At 38.4% G+C, this 24096-nt stretch overlaps 1 protein-coding gene across 1 annotated transcript; it reads right to left on the bottom strand.

Annotated features, from left to right (window-relative positions):
* Positions 1–7031: 7031 nt before the first annotated feature.
* Ovch2 (ovochymase 2) lies at positions 7032–22930 on the bottom strand. The gene is made up of 16 exons (XM_046437924.2): positions 22720–22930; positions 20507–20616; positions 18592–18683; positions 17280–17452; positions 16810–16905; positions 16388–16539; positions 15752–15941; positions 14645–14668; positions 13141–13231; positions 12892–13016; positions 12074–12214; positions 11585–11715; positions 9901–9994; positions 9304–9435; positions 7981–8061; positions 7032–7173 (listed from the first exon to the last, which is right to left on the bottom strand). Exons 1-16 carry the CDS (start codon positions 22805–22807, stop codon positions 7124–7126), a joined length of 1770 nt encoding a protein of 589 aa, XP_046293880.1. The 5' UTR covers positions 22808–22930; the 3' UTR covers positions 7032–7123.
* Positions 22931–24096: the final 1166 nt, after the last annotated feature.

Below are 24096 nucleotides of genomic sequence, written 5' to 3'. Positions count from 1 at the left end.
TCTTGCCTTAAGTGTTATTTTTTTTAATATATAAATATAAACATACATACAGATGACTGGAGTGGACTTTTAAAAATATTTTTTTCATGAGATACTATTTTAGGTGAAATTGTTATTGTAGATTTAACAGCTGTTTTGAAATATTTACTATTATTAAAACTTGCTTCAAGAGAAATTGTGAATATATTTCCACATACAGGCACTAGTAATAGTAAGTGGTCCTGTTGTCCACTAACTCAGGCAAAGAATGGCATTTTCAAATGAAATGTAACCTCCCCTTATGACTTGATTTGCCAGGACTTCTTTCTGTGGAGTCGTGTCTTTTCACATCTTAGGTTTTTCCATTTTCCAAATTATCTCAATTTGGGGCAAGAATGATACTAGTCACAACCTAGGAGACTGCTTTCAAAAGCAGGGCTCCCTTTCTATTGTCAGGTCAATGTGGTGCTGTAACTGTCTTTTTATCTAACTTCAAGAGCCTCCTTGTGTGAAGCTGTCTTGGTCCATCAGAAGGTGTATGAAGTTATCACTTCCTTCTGGTCTCATGCATTTGTAGACTATGCAGCTTTTCATCAAACTACAAATATATACAAGATGAATCTAAAATTTGTCCTGAGTGTTTAAATCCAACACTGTAAAAGTAAATGAAAATCCACCTACCTTTTCTGTGGAAAATTATGTGCTATTGAGTAACTTTTAGCTCTTTAAAAAAAAAAATGAATAAAATTTACAAGTGTCATTTGTATGAGGAAAGGCACCTGAAGAGATCTGAAAGCAATTCCTTGTAGTCTTCCATGAACCTGCACTTGTTTAGTGTGCTCCAGCACTTTCTGGTTTCCAAATGGGATCTAGAGCTACTGTTGGGTCACTCAGGCATACTAATGGATTCATTTAAATGGATCCCAGCTGCAGTCCATGAGCAATAACAGACTACCCCAGATACTTCTATTTACTCCGTGTTTAGCAGATGAGATTTGTGAAACACATTAAGTTATTAGTTACTGGGGACTTGTTTTTGACTAGTTGATGTGAAAGAGCATGTGACACAGCCAGTATGATAGAGTCCTAGGGTTTTCCTGTTTACAATAAATTGGCTGAATTAAAAAAAAAAAAAAAAAAAAAAAAAAACTATAGTATTTATCGAATTGGCCTGGGGTACTTGTACTTAGTTCTCCAGTGCTAGGTGCTCAGTGAAGATTTGCTCATGACTGTATGAAAAAATGAATGAACCAAGTGATTAATGGTTGATATGCAGGCAGGGTAGGGAAAGGCAATTGGGCACCAGCACTGTGTGTGTAATATAATTAGTGGCTCATTCTCCAAAACAGGCAAGGGCGTGCTGTGGAAAGGTCTTTGTGCTCAGGCTGAATCCAGGGCAAACTGTCTCTCTCACTTAGCAGCTATGTGACTTTGTGTCCCTTAGAAAATTTATAAGCCCCAATTTCTTTATTGTTCCCTTTCATTTTATTATTTTTTTTCTTAACATGGGAATAAGTATTCTCCCCACTTTTTCCCCTGTGAAAGAAGTGTGAGGAGGAACCAAGAGAGTAGGACACGGGAGCCTGTGAAGTGCTGCAGAGTAAGGCAGTAAGGACATCACAGGAGTGTTGTTCACAGACCTGTAAGACAGCCCCATCCTGTGACCCTGCAAGACCTGGAAGCAGGTAGCCCCTGGCCTCTTGGCAGACAGGCTGAATCAGCGTGCTGATGGATCAAAGTGGATCAGCCAGCAGCAATGGTGCCAGGTCACAGTCCTCAGTGATGCTTTCAAAGGCAGAGTGTATAATTATGTGCTCAGTGGATTTTTTAATAAGACAAAGAAGCAGTTAAAAATCCCCACTGAAGAGGAGAGGAGCATGGAGCTTGGCTACTTGCATTCCCCTAAGACAGGAAGTAATTCACAGTGCGGGTACCTGGTGCCACCTGATGCAAGTGCCCCACCTGGCTCTGGGTGAGGGCGGGCCTCAGAGAGGGCTTCTTAAGTGATTGTTGCTAGTTTTGTAGTCTTGTGAGGACTGGAAACAAGACAAATCTGGTCTGCAGATAAATCTTCAGTGGCAAGTGTCAGAAAGTAGAGGGTCCCTGTTGTGCAGCATAAACCAACCAACCAACTTGGAATTGGCTCTTCAATATTTCCCTGTTTCTCTGCTGACATCAAGGGAAAGAACATTCAATCTAAATTCTGTACCCCACCCCTGAAACATCTGTGGCCAGTCCTGGTCAGCACTGGAGCTGCACAGACTAGTGGGGCTGCAGCAGTCACAGGGAAATGCATGGCCAGCACTGGCTGGAGAGAAGGGGAGCTCTGAGGCTTCAGACCTGAGAGCATCTTTAGCCAAATCATGGATCCTGGATTCACCACCCAGGAAAATACATTCGGTTCCCAAGAAAGTGAGAGGATGAGAAATTTCAATTATCATCTCTTTAAAATATGTGGAGATAGAAAGTGACTGTCTCAGACTCAGAAACTCTGGGGTCAGGGGGAAACAAGGCTGCTAGCTTGACCCTCATAATGATAGCAGCAGCCATTCTATCTAGCAGTCCTGCAGGTTCTAATGTTCTTATCCTCTGTCTTCTGTTCATGTTTTAGTTTTCTATTTATTTATTTTTTTGCAGTACTAGGGATTAAACCCAGGGTTTCACGTGTGCTAGGCAAGTGCTCTATTGTCGCGACCCCCTCGCCAGCAAGGAAGACACGACACAGGATTCTTCTTTCAGCGGTTTACTCAGGCCTTAACTCTAGTCTTCTCTCAAGCGCGCGCTTTCTCCACGCCCCCACACACAGCCTAATAAAGCTTACTCAAGTCCAATCCAAAGCTGCCACTCGGGGTTTTCTCATAGGGTGTTGAGGGACAGCGCGCCAACTTTTCCTAATAAGGAGTTGTTTACCAAGATCTACAACGGAGACCGGTGCCATCTTCTAATGGCGGCAACGGTCTACAAACACGGCTCACCACACTCTATCACTGAGCCACATTCCCAAGCCATTTTAGTCTGTTTTCTACTGCTCTGACAGAGTATCTAAGGCTGGTATTCTGGTGACTTACAAGCAGAATTTATTTGGCTCATGATTCTGGCCAGAACACATAGAAACTCTTCACTAAACGACTCCCACTCATGAGAGCAGAGCCTTCAGGACCTGAACATCTCCTAAAGATCTCACCTCTCAAAACTTACAGTAGCAATTAAATTTCAACATGAGTTTTAGAGGGGATATTCAAGTCATAGCAATGTACATGGAAGATACTAGACTCAGAAACATGAAGAATCTGTCTGAAATCATTTGCATAGTTAAGATCTCTAATGGAAACAGTCAATTCTTGAAGTTTCTTGCTAATCTAACATCAATACAACTTATAACTGTGCCTATCTATCAGTCCTCCTCAGGAAACTTCTCAATACTATACAATCAGAGGAAATACGTTCACTAAAAAGAAATGTAGCTATTTTCTTTTTGTTCTTCTTCTTGATACCTGGGATTAAAGTGAGGGGCACTTAACCACTGAGCCCCACCCCTTTAAAAATATATTTTATGTAGAGATAGAGTCTTGCTGAGTTGTTTAGGGCTTCACTAAGTTGCTAAGGCTGGCTTTGAACTTATGATCCTCCTGCCTCAGCTTCCCAAACCACTGGGTTACAGGTGTGCACCACCATGCCTGTCCAAAATGTAGCTGTTTTCTAAGGATATAAAAATCTAAGGATGAAAGGACAAAACACTACCCAGTGTAATTGTTTTTGGAAATATTTTTTAAAAAGTACAAAATCAAGAACAAAGTAGAAAGTTATCTCCAAAACAAAATGGATTAATCATCAGGGAATGTTTTGCACAACTCAAGGCAACAAGTAGGAAAATATGAATGGTATAACTATTACTAGGAGATTCTGTTATGTAAATTGTCTGAAGAAAAAAAATTAAATCTGAAAATCAATAACTGTGAAGGAAATTGAGAAGGGTTAACTTAAAGACTCTAAGGAAAAGCTATTTAGCATGTGTACTTACGTGACATCATTATTTATTATTATTTATATATTGTATACTATTCTTATATATACCAAAAACACAACGTATTATTTATTATTCTTGTCCTGTAAATTGTATGCAAAATATAAAACAATCTCCAGTTTTTTAAAAAAAACTCTGACAAGAATTTCAGAGAAATGCAGAAGCTAATTAGAAGATCGAAGGTCAGCAACTCTCAAACATTTTGGTCACCTTTACACTTTAAAAAAAAATCACTGAGTGTCTTAAAGAGCTTTGTTTATGTGAGCTCTATTTGTAAATATTTATCACTTTAGAAATTAAGGCAAACATGTAAGAATTCACTTCTTGGGCTGGGGATGTGGCTCAAGCGGTAACACTCTCGCCTGGCATGCGCGGGGCGCTGGGTTCGATCCTCAGCACCACATAAAAATAAAATAAAGATGTTGTGTCCACTGAAAACTAAAAAATAAATATTAAAAAATTCTCTTTTCTCTCTCTCTCTCTTAAAAAAAAGAATTCACTTCTTAATTTATTTGGACAATCATAATAAAACATTAGGTATTCACTTTAAGTAATATGTTCATGCAAATAACATTCCCAAACAACAACAACAAAATAATGACTGGCCTTGTTTTACATTTTTGTAAAACTCTTTTAGTTTCTGGTTAAATAAAATATAGGCAGGTTTTATTATCTGCTTTTTACATTCAATCTATTGAGATAGCAGATGTTATGTAGCCTCTGTAAAACTCTATCATACACTCCATAGAGAATGAGAATAAAAAAGGGAGAACAATACCTTGGTTTTAGTAGGAAAGTAGTTTTGACATTGAGGACCCTGTAAAAAGATCTTGTAGATCCTCAGTGTCTCCAGACCATACTTAGAGAATATAACTAAATTTAAATTATAAATGTGGTTACAAAAATTTAAAAGAAATATTAGTAAATAGAACCCAGAAGAACACTGAAAGATGAGGTGCCATGTCCAAGTGGAATTCATTTCACGAGCAAATGAACATTAAGAAATATATTTAGTATGGATTTAATGTTAATCATTCAATCATATCACTATCTGCTAAAAAGTATTTCACAAAATTCAATATTAATTTTTGACTTAAAAAATTAATAGGGAAGAAAATATGATAATTCTTAGGAAAAGAAGATATGATTAAACAAGTATGTATTTAATAGTCCACATCATGCTTAATTAGAATATACTAAAAACACGATGTGACATGGCAGAGCTTTCTGGTGCACTTAGGGATTGCTCAGGATGGTAATGAATGGGGGAGCCAGTGGTAACTCACAGCAGACCCTGATCAGTATCAGAGATGGTGGCTGGAGGGTTAATAATCAAACCATTTAAACCATCATTCCTCACCACTTTCCACTGCCCAGTGTACTTTCTTACTGGTGAGGCAGTGAGCAGTGTTTTTTTGGATAATAGTGCCTCTACGGAGATACTCAGTGGCAATCTGCAGGCAGGCCAGCCATGGCCAGGAGCTGGCTGTGGCCCTCTCATCATCCACCTGGGTTGGGGCCAAGAAGATGCATATTTATTGCCAATGGAGAGACACCTGGAAATAATGATAAAAAAAAATTTATTCTATTCTAGAGAGATAAAAAAACAAACATTACCTGAAGTGGGTCTCTCACCCAGGAGCACAATATCAAGCTCACTTTTGACCCCCTCTTTTTTTTGCTCTAACTATTCAGTCTTCAAATATTTTAGTTGCAATATCTACAATATATCTTACATTCATCTTCTACCCACTAGAAGATATTCTATCTTAGGGTTTGAGTCCTCTGGGTAGGTGTGATATTTAAAATCAGACACATGTGAACTTTCTTGTCCTTAAGTTTGTATGGTCACATATAAAGGAAGAAAGTTTTAAAGAAGGTTTGAGTTCAGTGAGAGAAAATTAGGAAATTTCTTCAGGATATATAGTGAATTATTTAATTTTATTCACCAAATATTTATTTGATACCATCTTTGTTCTGGGCATTGCAGCAGGTCCTGGGAATTAAATGATAACTGTCACTGAGGGTTGTAACCAGATTCCTTGGAAAATACTGTTTGGTTTAGGCTGATGAAAAATGACTGTGCTGAATATACTCCCTAGTGGCCAAGAGAAGGAAATATTGCAGCCACACTTCACCTAGGATCTCTGTGCATCATGAGGTCATTGTCAAGGAGGACAGAATGAAAAGATTCAGAATGCTCCCATCCCTTCTCATTACGAGTAATATTCACTATCCACTCCACTCTATTATTATGTGTTCTATGTTTCAGAAAATTTGTAAAAATAGAAATAAATAAAAATAATATGCTTGACTTTTAACAAACTATTAAAATGGCAAAGTATGAAAGTTTCCCCACTTCCATCCTCTGCCTGATCCCCTCATCAATGTGTCATCTATATGGAACAGCATATCAATGTCTATGTCAGTGGATGTCATGGAGAACACAAGAAAATGGTAAATCTCAGTAAATTTCAAAACTCATTGATGTTAAAACATAGTGGTTTTACTTGCTGTTATTCAGTGAAAGATCTTGTGAGTCAGAACAGGAGTTGGCACATAATTGAGTCATCCCCACCAAATGAGTCAGTTAAGAAGGGAGTTTTTATTCTTGGACTGGAAATATTTCAGTGTTGCTTTGAACAGAAGGGACAATGACCCTTTTGATATGTCAACTTGGTTGGACTTGCGCCTGTAGTTATTCAATTGAACACTAGGTGTTGCTGTGAAGGAAGTTTGCAGCTATCATCCCTAATCCATTGCCTTTAGGTAAGGAAAATCATCCTGGACGTAATGAGTTGGAAGATCTTAAAAGCAGGGCTGAGGCTTCCTGAAAAAAGAGAAGAGATACTGCCTACGGAGAACAACTTCAGTTCCTGCTGTGGATTCAATACTCTCGACATTTTCCCTTTCTGCCTGCCTGCCTTAAGGATGTTCTTGCTTGGTCAGCTCTTACAAATCATGCAAGCAAATTTTGAAGCACTCATTTGCTAGAGCTGCTATAACAAAGTACCACAAACCAGGTAGCTTGGAACAAGAAGAATTTATTGTCTCGCAGTTCTAGAGATCCAAGATCAATGAGCTGGCAGGTTTGTTCTTTTGGAGATCTGCGATGGAGGTTCAATGGAACTTTCTTGCTTCTGGTGGTTCACTGGCAACTCTTGGTGTTCCTTGGTATTATGATTTGGGAATAAGGTGTCCCCCCAAAATTTCTGTGTTAATCACATAACCTCTGTTAATTCAGAGGTTAAATGATTAGACTGGAAGCTGTAACCTGGTCAGTTCACCCTAGTTTGAATGGATTGACTGGGTGGTAACTTTAGAGGAGGTGGGTCACTGGAGGTATACTCTGGAAGAGTGCATCCTCACTCTGGACCCTATCTCTCCCCCTTTATCTACTTTCTGACTCAATGAGGTGAGCCATTTTTGTCCACTGTGTCCCTCAACCGTGATATCCCACCTCACTTTGGATCTAGAGCAATAGACTCAGCCATCTATGGATTGAGAAATTCTGAAACCAGAGCCCCAAATAGACTTTCCCTCCTCTAAGTGGTTCTTGTTAGGAATTTTGGTCATAGCATTGCAAAGCTGACTAAAACACTTGGCTTATAAATGATATGTCACTGGATTTCTGCTTTCTTCTTCATATCATGTTATTCCTTTGTATGTGTGTCTCTCTACATCCAAATTTCCCCTATTAAGACTAGCATTCATATAGAATTAGGGACTACTCTAATGACCTCATTTTAACTCAGTTAATCTCTGTAAAGACCCTATATCCAAGTAAAGTCACATTCTAGGGTACTGGAGGATTCCAACACAATTTGGAAGGAAAACATATTCAACCCATCACACCTGCTTCTCTGACTGAACCCTGGATAATATGTTCCATATATGTGTGTATGTGTGTATATACATATGTGTGTGTGTATACACACGCATACACATTAAGTAGTTACAGTCCCCAAACAGCTTACCAGAAGCATTAATTTCTTCAGATGGCACATTCCATGTCTCCAGAAACACTGGTCCATCCTCTAATACCAAGGTATTTAAATCTGGATATAAACATAACATAATTACTTAATTCACACACACACACACACACAAAAAAAAAACAGGGTTGGTTTTCTTTGTGTGAATTAAGTCATCAGAAAATGACTTATAAGTCATCAGAAAATTACTTATGAGATAATGTTAGAATTTTGGGACACCTCAGTTAGCAGGACTCTGTGAGTATTTTAACTGAGAAGTGGAATATTGTAACTATAACCTGGCCTTTTTCTTCCAACAGTAGTTTCTTAACAAGAAGGAACAACTTGGGAAGCAGATAATTGCTTCGTGGGATCTCCCATATGGAAAAGGGATCATGGTGAAGACTGGGAAAAAAGATGTATAGGTTCCAGGGCCTGGGATTGGTGATTATATTTTCTGTTTTTTTTTTTTTTTGTTATATGAGCCCTTGCTTATAGCCAAGTGTATCTTATCTGATTTAATCTCCACTCCATTCTTTCCTAGACATGATTATTCTCCCATTGTAAGGTTGAAAATGACATTGAGATGATTCTTTCTTAAAAACCACACATCTAGTAAGGATAGGCCAAGATTCAGACACACCATATATCTTTCTTATTTATAGGTTCCATATATGTGAATTCACCTACTCACTAAAATGTATTTATAACCTCAAAAGCAATATTCATGGTGCTTTCACAAACATCTAACTTTCAGGTTTTCAGCTGACGTAAAATAAGGCAATTCCCTGTCTTCTTGTTTCAGCTCTCATCCTATAAACAAATGTCCTTTTCGTTGTCTATTTAGTACCACATTGTGGGTGTGCTTTTTGTTGGTGACTTCAGTTTAGTGTGTCTTCCAAGCATAGTGCTGAAGTGCCCTCTAGTGTTCCTAAGTGCAAGAAGACTGAAATGTACCTCACCCAGAATGTGTTAGAAAAGCTTTGTTCAGATATGAGTTATAGTGCTATTTGCTCTGAATTTAATACAAATGATCATTAATACATATGAATAATGTGTCTTTAAGCAGAAACACTTAAAACTAGGTTATGTATTGATGGGTTGATAAAAAAATGTACAGTGCCCCCAGGAAAATAACTTTGTATTTTCTTAGGAGGAATGGCTGAGTAGCCACTTATTCAGTGTTCACAGTGACTTTATAGGATCTAATTACCACAAATTATGAAAATCAAATGGATCCATGTTGGATTCTAAAGGTTTCCCTTTATTACCACTCTATGAGGATTAGAATTAGACACTGAAGGATCGTTGCCTCCCTCTTCTTACCTGCTATAGGAATGAAGGAGACTGCAGCCTGGAAGCCTCTGAAGGTCCCATTTTCATCTGATTGGAAGTTGATGAGCATGACACTGGAGGAGCTCAGCACAGGGGGAGGGACATCATAGCCACACAACCGAGCTGGTTGAAGACCAATCCAAAGCATCATCCAGTGCCAGGCAAATAAACATGACATGGATAGGAGAAAAAAAATGTGTCCTCTAGTTAACTTTTGAGAAGTAAGCTTTTCAGGTAAATATCACACTTCATTTTCAAAATAAAAAGGCAGCTTGCTTTTTTAAATATTCATTTAACCCCATTGATGTTTCAATTCTGTTTCGTCTGCCACACTCCCACTAAAACGCTGCCAAGAGTTGGTTCCAGCTACAGGGCTTATTTTGATGGGACTTTCCCCATCTGGCTCTTCCTTCATTGTGGGCCTTTTGAATTTCCCTTCAAGTGGTTCTTTGGTCCTGTCTCTCTCCTCCTGCCCTTGAAAAAGGAGTGGTGGTACAGGGGAATTAAGGAAAACTGAGCCATATCCTTCATCTCAAGACTGGGTCTAAATGCAAACCAGGGGAAGCTGAGCCTTTGAGGAACACAAACCTATTTCCTTCTTCCTTTCTACATCACTGTGCACTGTCACATAGTCAGAAGTGCAGTCTCCACTTTCTTCTATTTCCAGACTCTGAAATGACAGCTGAGGAGACTGAAGGTTATTCTCAGAGTAAACAATACAGATGAATGACCTTATTTTGATTAAGCAAAGAAATCTGGATTTGCTTAACTTGCTCTGGAGGAAGACCTTAGAAGAGAAGAGTAGCATTTTCTGGTTTTCAACTAAATTCCCTCTTCTTACTCCTCCTAGAAATATGCTTATATTTAAATTCTTATCTTTCATTGTGAATAAAAAAATTTTTTCCCTTAATTCTGCTGAAATTTTTGCCTTAACTCTGTTTTGGTTTTCAGAAAACATTAGAAAAAGAAGATCTATACTCATCTCACTCATTTGTAAACCTTATGTGATCTTGTTTCTGCTCCTAATTTCTGACTTATTTTAGTACTTCAGACACTGCCACGCCCAACTTTTTTCAACTTTTTAATTGTCCAGTCCAATTATTCTGCCTTATTGAGGGGTGTGGTGGTGTCTGAACAGTTCATCCTTAATTCTCATTCTCTTTAAACTCTATGTGGTAAGCCCAAAACTATTTGCCACATCTTTTTGTTTATTTGTTTTATTTTGTGTTTTAAGTGAAAAGATCCATTCTCTGGAGTGACTTCACCAATTCAGTTTTACTCCTGCATCTCAGACCTCTTTCCTGTTCAAATATGGTCATGCACAACATAACAATGTTTTGGTCAACAATGGACCACATATGGGACAGTGGTCTCATAAGATTATACATCTTGTGACCTTGGAGCTGTCTTGGTTGTGTGAAGACACTCTGTAATAGTCACACAATAATAAAACACCTAATGACCATCCAATTCTCAAGATGTGAACCATTGTTAGGAAATACACTCCCATACTGGAGAACTTTGAGGCTTTGAGGTCTTGTCTGCCCTTACTCCTTCATATATCCCTTGCTTTTAATTATTATTTTAAAAGAAATACTTATAAATAAATCCTAAGTCCAATCTCATCCTGACTGTAGCCTGACCTTCAGCTACCTAGTGACATCTCTCTGCAGATTGTCCACTAGTGTTTAATGGGAAAACAAACCAATGAATGGCCAGTAACACTCATAGGCAAATGTGGAATAAACACCATATCCTGATATTGAAGGGTCTCAGCCTTACCTCCTACCAGCCCCCCACCCCAAGTACACTTGTGACTTTTTGAAGCTAGTCATCCACTGTGCCTATTCTGCATTGTTTCTTCTTTGCTCTATCTCCTTTACTTAGAAGGCTTAATGATTTTGGACTAATTGTTATTGACATCTGTTTGCCATTACAAACATAGTGTTTTGTCAGAGGTTGAATTGTAAGGAAGAAATGCTTGTTTCTAGAAGGAACTAGAGACTGATAAAGTCACCAGGTACAAAGGTTAAGACAACACTATTTTGGGGGGATTTGGTTTTGTTTTTAACAAAAACTAAAGAGTGCAAGTGCTATCTAGTGGTAAAAGTGGATAGTTGCAGGGGAAACTAAACTGGTTCATTATTCAAGTGTTTAATTAAAACTTGAATATAGCAGTGGATAACTCAGATAAAAACCTCTGCTGCATGGTGCTTCTGATAGCTGTTCTGTGGATATGCCATGGCTAAGGAAGAGTAACCCAAGTAAATACCTTAATTATGTGATGTTTGGGGGCTTGAAAAATCCAGTTACAGTTGGCCATGTCATTGTAGTCTTCAGGATAGTGAAGACTCTGTATGATGCCTTCTTTAAAAAGGATAGTTAAGGAATTGCAACCCGAATCTGAAATACATAAAGAAACTCCAAACAAATGGAAGCACCTAAGGAAGAGGAATTCTCATTGTTCTCCCTCCCATCTCTCACAGGTGATGTGTGAACTGAATCTTTAGACAGAGCCAACAAGAAGGAAGAGGGATGTGCATAGATCTTACAGAATTCTTTGGGTCTTCTCAGCTTACTTGGTAGGTGATAAATACAAAGCATCAAGGCTGTGGAAGGAGAGACTGCACCCTGCTCTCAAGCTGGCCAGTTGGTCCCCTGCACTATGGAACTAGTGGGCCTTGCCAGGGGGCTTATGCCTATGATGCCCAAACTTCTTCAAAGGGTCTGGAGGGCATGTGATAAGTATAAATGGTTTTACCAGGAAAGTGGGTTGGGGTAACAGCTTTATAGGTGAGATTAAACCCAGTGGCATAATCTGTGGCATCAGAGATGAACTTCAGCTTTATAGAATTGGAACCAACAAGAACAGAGGAAGGGAGGATTTCTCCACAGAGTTTTCCTGCAAGATGAGAAAGAAGATTCTTGGCTTAGAATCTAGAAAACATCACCCTTTAAATGACTTAAAGAGAACTGAATTTTCCATGATATTTCAGGATTGTCTAAAACAGGGTGTCTCAATCTCAGCACTATTGGGTGTCTTATGTCTCTCTCTCTCTCTCTCTCTCTTTTTTTTTTTTTGGTGTCTTATGTAGTACCCTGGCTTCCACCAGTAAAACACCCTCCAGTTGGGACAACCTAACAGCTTTCTAGTAATAGTCTCTACAGTTGTAACATCCAAAAAAGTCTCTAAGACATTGCCAAACATTTCCTGAGGGGCTAAATCGTGTCCAGTTTAGAACCACTCCATTCCTGTTTCTTATGTAACTTTTGTCTCCTTTTTGCAGGTAAAGATCCTTTTCATGCCTGGGAAAGCAGCTTTCTGCTTGGGATACCCTGCAATATGCCTAGATTTTACTCCCAGTTTAATAAGAGCAAGTGAAAATGATGCAGAAGTGAAATGCCCTGTGACCCTGCAGTCTCAGGTTCAGTTCCTCTGTACTCCTCCTGATCTGAGTCTCAAACTGGGAGACCGGAAGTATGGCATTTACAGATGACTCCATGCCAAACATATTGTAACCAGGCCTCTTTAAGCCACTTATTACTGATTTCCACTGGTCAGTGTGAAAATCCACTCACCAAAGAGTCTGTCTTCCAAAGAATACATTGCCAGGTGATTGTGGTGACAAGACTCTGCATCCATGCGGGAAAAACTGAGCAACACATGCATTCCCTCTGGTGCCAACAGGGTCCAAACACACTGTCTGCAGACAGACATGTGGAGAGGATGTTATTTCTAGATAGAAAGTGACAATTGCTGTCCAGTTAATGGGTGGAGCCAGACTGGAGGTGGGAGTCTGGGGAAGGGTGACAGAAGGGGCTACTCACTGCTCACTGTCATAATACACGTGGAGACTTTCTGGGAAGTGCAGCTCCCCATCAGACCCGCTGACTATACCATCCTTTTCACTGCATGATGCTGGGAGGGAAAGTCACGGAATCAGGGTCAATGATGTTGGCTGGCCATAATAGCCCCTCCTTCCAGAAGCTGAGGACACTGGAGCCTCCTGGTTATTCTTTATGTACTCTTTCACTCTTTATGAAATATTTTCCTGTCTTGCCTTCTGAGATGCCATATTCATTTTTGTTCCTTTTAGATCCTGCTTAGCCTTGGGATTCTGGATTTGTTTTTCTCCTTAATTCTTTCCTCTGACCCCATTCTGTGGATACAGATATTTCCCAGGTTCTATCCCAGCATTCATCTTCTCTCTATATTTCAGACCTCTGACCAGTCTCAGTCATTCCCTCAGTTTTGATTATTATCTCTGCTTTTCTGAACTTCAGACAGATTTTGCAATGGTCTCATAGCTATCACCCTGAAACTCAACATGCTGCTGATGGAATCTCTCTGGGTCAGCAAATCTGCATCTGCCTCTGACTTTATGACTTTCTGTATCCTTAGTATCTTATGCTCAAAACTATCAAAGAATCAAGTTTGTTTCTTTCCTCTTCCTTGCTACTGCTCATCAAAATGACTATAAAGTCCATTCTTTTATCAGGAAAGTCTAGTTCTAATCTATTTATCTAATTAATCAAATTCTTATTGCTCAATAAAGTCTAAAATTTTTGGCTGACGTTTGAAGTTTTCATAACTTGCTATCAAGTTATCTTTCTATTCTTTTCTCTCATGAAACCCCATTACACATCCTTCATTTCAACTGTTTTGGCTGACTTACTGGTCTCTTACATCCTGCATTCTCTTACCTCCATCTTTCAATATCCATCCTTGGATAAGGATGATTCCTTCAACTAGATTTTCAGCTAGAAGCAGCCTCTGAGCTCTGAGGATGCTATTTTCCATATGGCATTTTGTAGGTAGTTTTATGGGCTCAAGGAACAATTGAAGATCTGAGCTAAAGAGGCCTTAAAGACCATCTGGTCCAACCTCTATTCTTTATAGATGAAGTAACTGAGGTCCAGAGATAGGAAAGAGCTTACCCAAAATCACAAGGTGAATTAATTGCAGAGCTACAATGTGATACAGGGATGAGTCCCCTATATAATGAAGGACACTTTCAGGGAGGTGTGTGGAACTTATTTACCACATCTGTACCACCTCTTTTCTTTCCCGAGTCTCTGATTCAAAGCTAGAGTTTGTCAAATGTTTGCTGAATTAGATGGAGCACTGAATAGACAAGAAAAGAAACAGGAGAGAATCCAGGGCATGTGATTGTCCAAACTGGCAGGGCTGCAGGTGTGCTTGGTAGTTTTATACCTAGTAAACATGAAAACTCTTGCTGAGGGTAACTTTTGATTATAGAGGAAACTGATATTCAGAAATGCTATATGTTAATTCATGCTCATGGTGGAGCAGACTACAAGGAATACCCACCTCTGGAGCTCTTTCTTTGATGCCCTGGGAAAGAAAAAGAAAAACACAACTCAAAGCTTAGGTATCACAAACAATATTTCAAAAAGTTGGCTCAAAAGTGCAGAGAATTTTTAGTCAATATACTATTATGAAAATCTACTCTTGTGGAAAGAACAGAAAGGATAAATGGCAAAGTATGAAAGGGGTCTTGATATAAAAAAGTAGATGATTTTACTTGGTTTATTGAGTAGCCTAATTAAGAAACAGACAGTAATTAACCAGTGATTAACATGACATTTACACAGAACAGAAAGAGGTGATTGTACATAAAAATGGAGGCTACAGATGGAAATAACTTTCCTACAAGCACAAAAATGTTTCTAGAATATCTACAACTTGAATTTAATGCTCAGGTACCTGATGCTGTGCCATATGCTCCACAACAAGTCGTTTTCTACTGAACTAATTTGAATGAACTGTTTCAGGAAAGGATGGAAGGCCCTTTAAGGCTGTTAGAAACCAGGTAAAAAAACAACTAAGTTGAGTTTGGAGGTATAAATGAGGCTACAATTCAGCCCCTGGTGTATGCATTCGCTGGCCTTTTCTGATTTACTGAACTTGGTTCTGTGCCAGGGCTTCTCACTACTAACATCGGGGATGAGATTATTCTTTGTGGGACGCCGTGTTGTGCACTGTTAGTATACTTAACAGCATCCATGGCCCCTACCCAGTAGGTGCCACTGCCTCCTCTCTAGTTGTAACAACACAAATATCCCCCCAAATAGTTTCCTGGGTGGCAAAATTACTACTGTTTTATGCTATAGCTAGCTGAATCTTGCTGGAACAACTGAGAAATAAGTGGAGAAAACATATCTTCAAGTTGAAACTGTTTCAATTAAAGGCAAACTTGACAAAATAAAAAATGTATGAATTCATATATCATTGAACATTTTCTACTGTATCACATACCATATTCAGCTCCTGTTTTTGACAACAAATTTCATAATCTTTATGCACCAATTGAGAACAGAAGTAGACCTCTTTACTCTGGTCCTGACTTGGCTAGACAGCTGATGATCTGCCCTAGCAGAACACCAACTTCTTAACCTTGCATAATGGCTTTATTACCAGTTTGGATGTGTTCACGGATCCAGGGAAGCACTTTACTAAGATCTGTGAAGATCCCAGGGGACCCTTGCTCATCTTTCTGCCCATTGTTTCTCCAGCTTCGACCACAGCCCAAACCCCAGGAAGTCACGCCAGCCAGAGTCCAGGTTCCTTTCTTATTTCTGCACATGAGTGAGCCACCTGAATCTCCCTGAAGAAGAAAGAAGCTTCTTTTACCATCATTGTCAGTGTTGATTCCCTACGGTGCTCACTCTTTATCCATAGGATACTTAATAATTGACCTCAGCTCTTGATCAACGGGAGAACAGAAGACCAGTAAAGTTCCAAACATCTACAAACTCCAAATAAGAAAGCTCCATCCATCCTGTAGGGATGAATCCTGAGCTTATTCTTGGCACTATTTCTATTATTTGGTCTTTTTGGAAAAATCAGATAACCTCCTCTGAACACCCCTGCTCAAAACAGATTGTTTAAACTTTCCCTTTATTTTGACTTTATTTTTCCTTTTTACTCTGGCTCTTCTTTCCACATTCCAGGTTTAGCTGGAATCAGCCTTCCTGAAGCCCCTCACCTGCTAAAAAAGCTGAGGAGAGACCTGCCTGAGCGGAGCCTGTCAGCCCAGCCAATGCCACTCACCTTACATGCATCCCTCCCTCCATCAGGGGAGCCTGTGCAGAGAAAGGTCTTCCCATTAAATGGCTTCTTTAGGGTTAACAGAGCTGCCACACACTCCTTCTTGGATAAAATAGGCAGGTTCACCTCCTGCAGGACTTGTGAGAGGATTCCATCTGTAACACAGTACAGGAGCCTCAGCAAGGCACACTGACCCTTTCTGAGTTGAAGATGCCCTATTCACCTCATCAACTGGATTCAAGTTTGTGTCCTTTGGAAAAACCTAAATTTCCAAGTACAATGTTACATTTTTTATCTTTCAAAATGTTACATTTTTTATCTTTTAAACATAACTGTTTAAAAAAAGTAGATTAAAATTCTATTTTCTGATTGCCCACCAGAAAGTTCTAAACTCTGATTAAGAAGAGTGGCACAGGTATTCTTACCTTCAGTCAAGCGGCCCCAGCCTGTAGTTGTACAAATAAATCCAGCCTCAAATCTTTCCCCTGGTTCTGGAAGACACACAGGTCCCACCAACTGGCCTAAAAAAAAAAAAAAATCAAAGCAGTGCTCATCTCATTCACAGAGGACAGGACAGGATACCATTAGCCATTCACCAATTTGCATCTAGGTAGTCCCCAAGGACCTTGGTGAGAGTTGTAATATCTGCTTGGAACCTACTGGGGTTACTTATCAGACAAAGATCCTCTCCTTTCCTGACTCCACATAATTCTATATCCAGAACTACAAGCAAAGAGAGTTTCAGGTAGAGAACTTTCCAGCCTAAATCTCTATCTCAAAACACATGATTTAGAACAGCTGGGTACATGCTATATAATATGAACTGCAGGGAATTATGAGTCAAAGGTCATGGGAACAGGGGGCATTCAAATCAGGGTGAATCTCAAATGTTTACCAAATTGGAAGGTCCCAGCCATTCTCAAAATGGCAATATCATAGTCCATTGGTTTCTTGATGGTGAATCTTGGGTGTACAATGATGGTTTCAATGGTGAGGGTTTGCTCTCCTGGCTCTTCCTGGCTTAAGTCATGTTCTCCAGCAGTAACGTTCAAAGTTGATGCAAAGTTTCTATGAAGAGGGAGCAGTAAAATGGTGGATTTCAATGAAACTCACAGCACAGCTGCTGACAAATTTGTCTCTTTAAAATTATATAGATAATGTGGGTGGTGGGGTTGCTGAGCAAATGAGAATGATTCCAATGCTATTAGAAAAACATGCAGAGATCCCCAGTTTCAGTGCAGAATTAGTAATTCTGCCACTGGCCTCATATGGAGCAATGATATGATAAACTTAACATTTATTATCTCTAGATAATCAATTCTGATTATCTAGAGATGCATATACATTGTAATTCAGGCTTCTAAAGTCTAGGGGACCATATTCAGCTATCCTTAATACCAATGAAATCCTTTAAGAATGATTTGGGATTCCCACTAAGTATGCTGCTTCAACGTCAAAGAATTCATGCAGAGTGTATATTATGAAGAATAGCATCATAACTCTAATGTCACAGAGAGCACACACACTCAAGGGTTTAGAACTAATTACAACAAGGGAAAATTGGGATCTTCTCCTTACCTTCCTTATATCTGTGATTTAAAGACCTTATATGACATGGAAAAGACCCCATCTTCCTGGGTAATCAGAAAGGAGTTTGGTAGGATTGTTGAGATGGATGAAGAGCTTTGGCTTACCATCTTTTGGAATCCTTCATCTCTAAGATTGATACTTTTATACAAAATTAGAAAGGGCATCATTTTCTCTTGGTATATGCCTCTGAATTTTGACTATATTACGTACCTAATCTAACATACAGCATCTCACTAGCCTACTGTCTGCTGCATTGTAGAGAAATTATCAGTTGACTATTCTTTTAGTCTATTAACTCTCCAGTGGTAGGGACTGTGTCTCAATTTTTGTATGTTGGCACTCCCTGGTGCCTAGCTGGGCATCCAAAGAAATTTTGCAGACTTAAATGAAAGAGGACAAAAATGGAGACAGGATCTTGATTACAATTTAGTAAAGTATTTTACCTCTGTGAAGAATGTGTATTTTCAACCTAGTTGAGTAGCATCTGACAATGTCACCAAGCCCCATTTGTGTTATAGCATTAGAGTTTCCCCCATATTTTAAGAGTCATCACTGATGATTCCAAGGGAGAGGAAAGGGGTGATCTGATTTTCTTCCTTGAGTGAGTCCATCCCTACCTGTTTGCCACACAGTGAGCAGCTGTGATCACCCACTGTGGAGAGATGATGGTTCCTCCACAGATATGCTTCTGCCTTTGTTTCAGAGATACCTGAATAGTAAAGACCTTAAATAGGTACAAGTTCATGCTCAAGGATTCCCCCCTTCCCCAAATCTGACAACTGAGCATATTCTAAAATATACACCCAGATACTCACTCATAATTTCTTAAGGGGTAAAATGCATACACTACAGCTCAGAAAGAAGGGCAGTGCTGGAACCAGAACATTCCCAGCCTTGGTCTAGATAAGATGTAGTTAATTTGAAATGATTGGCTGTAAGAGTTTTAGTAGAGTTGATAGTTAGAAATATTAGTATTTATTTCTTTATTTGGATAACACTGTTGACCCAGATCTGTGGCTCTGACAGTATGAACATTACCTATGAATGAAGAAAAAGAAGTAGAAAATATAGCAGAGTACAGCTGTTTGGGGAAAAAGGCAAGTTGTAGACTTGGGAGCCTTTCAACACATGCTCCAATTCTCCAAGCCTCTTAGAGAAATAGTTTGGACCTATGATTTTCTCATACTTTTAATAAACTCTTTGACCCTTTTATCTTTTTCAAAGTCATTCTGATTCTACCTCTCAAGCATACTTTTTATCTTTGGTTTATCTTATTTATAATATTTTATTTGATTCTAAAATGACTTAAATGTACAATTAAATACTTTTAATGACAATATTTACATTTTTGGAATTAGAACAAAGCAATTTATTAGAAATGTCAACTTTTGACCAAAAATTATTTAATGAGAAATCAAAGGAAAAGTAATGCAGAGAGGGCAATGGTAGAGCTCAGGCATGCTTAACATTTGTGAGACCCTGGGTTTGATCCCCAGCATGAGAGAGAGGGAAAGAGGAAGAAGAAGAGGGAGAGAAGGAGAGAGGGAGGGAGGGAGGGAGGGAGAGAAAGAGAGGGAGAGAGGAAAAGAGGGGAGAAAGAGAAAGAGAGAAACAGAGTGAAGAGGCCAAGAATAGAACAAAGAGCAAGGAAGTAAAAGTCAATGAATTACTGTTACTAGGAACTGAACATGGACTTCTAAATTGTCTAGAAAAACACCTGATCAAGTAACTAACTGATCAGTCTAACTATTCTATCAAGTATTTAACCAGTTAATCAAATGACAATGATTCAGTTAATCAGTCAACCTCCTGAACACAAACTTAATCAACCAACCATTAACATTTGTTCATTGACCTAAAAGTTATGACTTATCCATGAGAAGTAAAAATAAAGAAGGATTGCTTTAAATGGAAATTTAAGAAGCAAGAAGATAACATGACCTCAAGGGTAAGGAAAATCTCGAGAGTTTCAAAGACAATAGATACAAACCCTGGGGCTGGTGCAAAAGCACAAATCCATTTTCATGTCATAGAAGGATCAGGAAATTAAACTGAGGTAGAATTCCTAGGACATTAGATACTAAGGAGGCAGTATTCTTGATTACTCTCTGAGAGGTCCTATTATATACGTGAGAACCTTACACCCTAAACACAAAGTGGATTCTCTGGTCTTTATAACAAATCAAGTATTTTTTAAAATATACTCGTTCAATCAAGAATTGTTTTTTAAATAGTAAATTCATTTTTTTTAGCTTCTTGAAGTGGTATTTTTGTCTTAAGAGTTGAAAGTTGTGGATTGCATTACTTTCAATAGTTTGTGACTCAAGTCAACAGTGCATATAATTGTTCTGAACAAACTTTTTCTGGAACTCAATTGATGTACATCATGAGGAACTTGGATTTTTGTATGCACTCATAAGATTGTTAGTGAAGGACTAGACAGGATGGAGCACTGAAGACTCAATTATTCAGGAGATCCAGCCCTGAGACATCTCACAACTCACATACCAGAGAATGTTTCTTGAGACTCACCTGCCAGGGGTAAGAACCCTTTTTCACTTGGCTTCCCCCAACAATGCGACTGAAAATGTTAAAGTAATTCTGAGGCCCTACCTTAGCCAGATTCTTCCCACATTCGGTACCTGGGAAAAAAAAAATTAGACAAACATTGAGTGACTAAATAGTTTTTAGTACTGAGCAACATAGGAAAGCCTTCTGAGCAAGAAAAATCAACAAGATAGGGAGCATAAAGATCACAAGATGATTCTAAGTTAGTTGTTGGGATTTGCTTTAATTTGCAGTAAATTGCTCAGTTTGTGTCATGTAGGACAAGTATATCATAAAGGGATATACTTTCCTGAAGTATGGGTTAAGGCCTCAGGAGGAGGTCTCCAGTGGGTTATTAGGAATGCAGACCTCTTTTGATTCTGAGCTCTCTAGCCCCTGAGAGTTTTTTCACAGCACTCTGTATTCTCTTCTGTGATATCTATCATGCACCATTATGGCTATTTCTATGTCTTTCAACACAACTGTACAGTGGGATCCTCAAATATAGGAACATAAGTCTTAGAAATACTGACATCCACAACATCTACCACAATTCCTGAAGAATAAAGTTGTTCAACCAATTGTCAGTGATAACATCCTCTGCTTTCATTGCAGTTGTGTGCATATTTCTCTGTTCCACCCATGAGACTGAGTCTAAGACTGCAGTCTGTGGTGCCAGTCACACAGTCATATATTAACAAATGCTACTGGATTTATTTCTCTGCTGGGATGGAAAATGACACAGTGTTCAAGGACTGTGGAGTGAAGACAGTGTCCTGATTCACATACCATAGTTTAGAATAGAAGGTTGCCAGGTAATAAGACAAATCTTTCCTCTTTATGGAAAATACTTTATCCCTTAAAAAGTTGCATTCATTTGCACTCCGTGGGCTTTTTTGACTTCTCAAATAAAAAATAGGTTAGATTAAAGATACTGACCTCCACCAGGTAATTCAGAGATGGCATGTCACATGTTCTTCCTGTAGGTCTTTCCACATGATTTTAGGAGGGTTTATAAAGCCCTGTCTCATAATCTACCCACTCCTTTGCCTAAATAAATCCTCTCATTTACTTCTGAGCTTGGAAATCATCTCAAGTGAGGAGTCGTCCTTGATTTCTTAAAACTGGGTTAAGGGTCTCTTCCATGGGTTGTGTAGCAATCCTTCTCCCCCAGCCCATCACTTAATCATTTTTACCATGCTATACTTGTACATTTTGTTCCATCACCAGACCATGAACTATTTGAGGAAAAGACCTACATCTTATTCATCTCTGTATTTCTTAGGTTTAGCACAATTCCCAGCATTAATTTCCCATGGAAATGAAGTGAGTCATCAAAATGTTTTTTCTTTAGAACATATCTCTAATAACACAGATATTTAGATAAATATGCTAAAATATAAAACCTCTTTCATAGGACTCCCTGTTTAATCTCCATTCCATGCCTAAGGATCAAGCATTGTTATCTACGCATTTCAGATGAAAAAAATAAAAGAATCAAAGAGATGCTCACCTAAATGATAGCAGTGCATGAATATAATGCTCAGGTTTTTTTTTATTCTGAAGCCAGTGGGAGTACGATGTTGGATCAACATCTTATTTTCTAACTGCTTCAGCTGAATGAGTCATAATTACTTTAGATACAAAATTTATTGTTTCCTGAACTCACTGAAGCAAAGACAGAAATTTATTATTTCCTGAACTCATTGAGGCAAAGACAGAAAACATAGTGGTTCTTTAGGCTGGCACAACTCTGACCACAAAGAAGCCTGCCAAGAGCTATTTTCAGATTATGATAATCACAAGGAAAAGACTATTTCCAATATATCACAGTGAACATGCTTCATATTTCCTAGTAAGATAATTTTCCAAAAGATCACAAATGCTTCTAGACCTATGCTTATGTGTAGAGTTTGCTCCATGAAAGATGGTACTGTGAAACATGTCTAAATAAATAAATAATCCCAATTCACTTAGTACACCTAAGTGAAACAAACTTAGTTGCATTCCTTAAGTATTTCACATGCCGATTGTAGGAGCAAAATCAAAAAAAAATTATTGAAGAAACAATCAGATCTCTAAAACTTATTTGCTTGTTCAATTTTTCCAAAATAATATGGAGTGCAGTTGTGATGCCCATTGTCAGCAAAGGTGGTTCCTTCAGAGAAAGGTAGTTATAGAGCTTATTTGGAACTTACCTTTGGGAAGAGGAAGATTTGCAGATGTGCCTTGTTCCAAACAGACCATTCCTAGTAGCAAAATCATCTTGTTCCAGCTTATAGGCATTTTGAAACTCAGATGCCCCTGAAATTTTAAAGACACTAAGGAGAACAAAAGTAGAAATAAGCCAATTTAAAACAAGTTCATTCATTAACTAAGGCTTGAGGCATTCAACCATGCCCATATGATGTTTCTCAATGTGGTTTCTTGCAAAATGTAGAGAAGCAACCACAAAAGCAGAGTCTTCATCTAGACTTATGTATTCATTACACCTACATCAGTCAGTTGCTTCCCCTAGAAATGTTTCTGACTAACAAAGTGTCTGGCGTCTAAGGTCTTCATTTGCAAACATTACTTACTCCGTTGTATAGGTTACTGTTTTCCAAAAGAGGATTGAATACCAAAATTGTCCTTGTTTGCAAGAGTAGACTTCCGTACCTGTTTGCAAACAAGCATCAGAATGTACTAAAACATTTTATTTAAATTTTGTTTCCCAAATGTAACTAGATGGCTATGATTGCCATGTGTTAGAGAAGGAGAGAAAAGAGACTTGGGTAGTATACTCAGGAATTCATGCTACTAGACAGTTGTTTTGGATACTGTCCATCAGGATATTTGTGAATCTACATTGTCCCACCATTTTTTTTGTATTTCTAGAAGATAAACACTAAATATTCACATTTACTACTAGTAGGTGTGTAGGCACAGGAAAGTAGCTATGCTTACTTATAAGTCTTCCTCTTTCCTGGCTAAGATTTTGACACATCATTATTGTGTAAGAAATGAATAAGAATTGATCAATGCCAACAATAATCACATAAGGATATGAGATTTTTATGTCAACTTTTTAGAAATTGCCTTCTCAAAATAGCAATTGTCAGACTAAAAGTCCATAACTTTCTTGTAGCAACATTTCCAACTTGAAAAAAACAAATCTATATAAAGAAAATAATGTAAGTGCAAAATAAACATTTTAAACCTAAAATTTATGAGTGCTGCATATTTAGGAAAAACAGAAAGAAGGAAAATCAAATCCCTCATTGTGGCATCATCCTTAACTTATGCTTCTTAATTCTGAAATCAAAAATTTGCGACTGTTAATTTGGGGGTTATATCAATCCTAAGAGGTATGTAATCAATCAATGCCTAAGCCATAATCAAAATCCAATCTTTCTTTGACAAATACTTTTAAAGATTCTATTAGATTTCATCAATCACTTTTCAGAGTAACTTCAAAAGGAATATGGCTCTTTGGACTCCAAAATTCACTATATCTTGTCTAAACTTTGTGTACTATGTCTCCTTTCCAAATAATTTCTGCCCTTTTAGAATCTATTTTTTATCAGCAATCTCAT

Source organism: Marmota monax, unplaced genomic scaffold, assembly GCF_021218885.2.
Source record: "Marmota monax isolate L192 unplaced genomic scaffold, Marmota_monax_Labrador192_F-V1.1 WCK01_AAM20220418_F8-fsc00061, whole genome shotgun sequence".
NCBI classification, from domain to species: domain Eukaryota; kingdom Metazoa; phylum Chordata; class Mammalia; order Rodentia; family Sciuridae; genus Marmota; species Marmota monax.
This window is presented reverse-complemented; position numbering and strand designations above follow the sequence as displayed.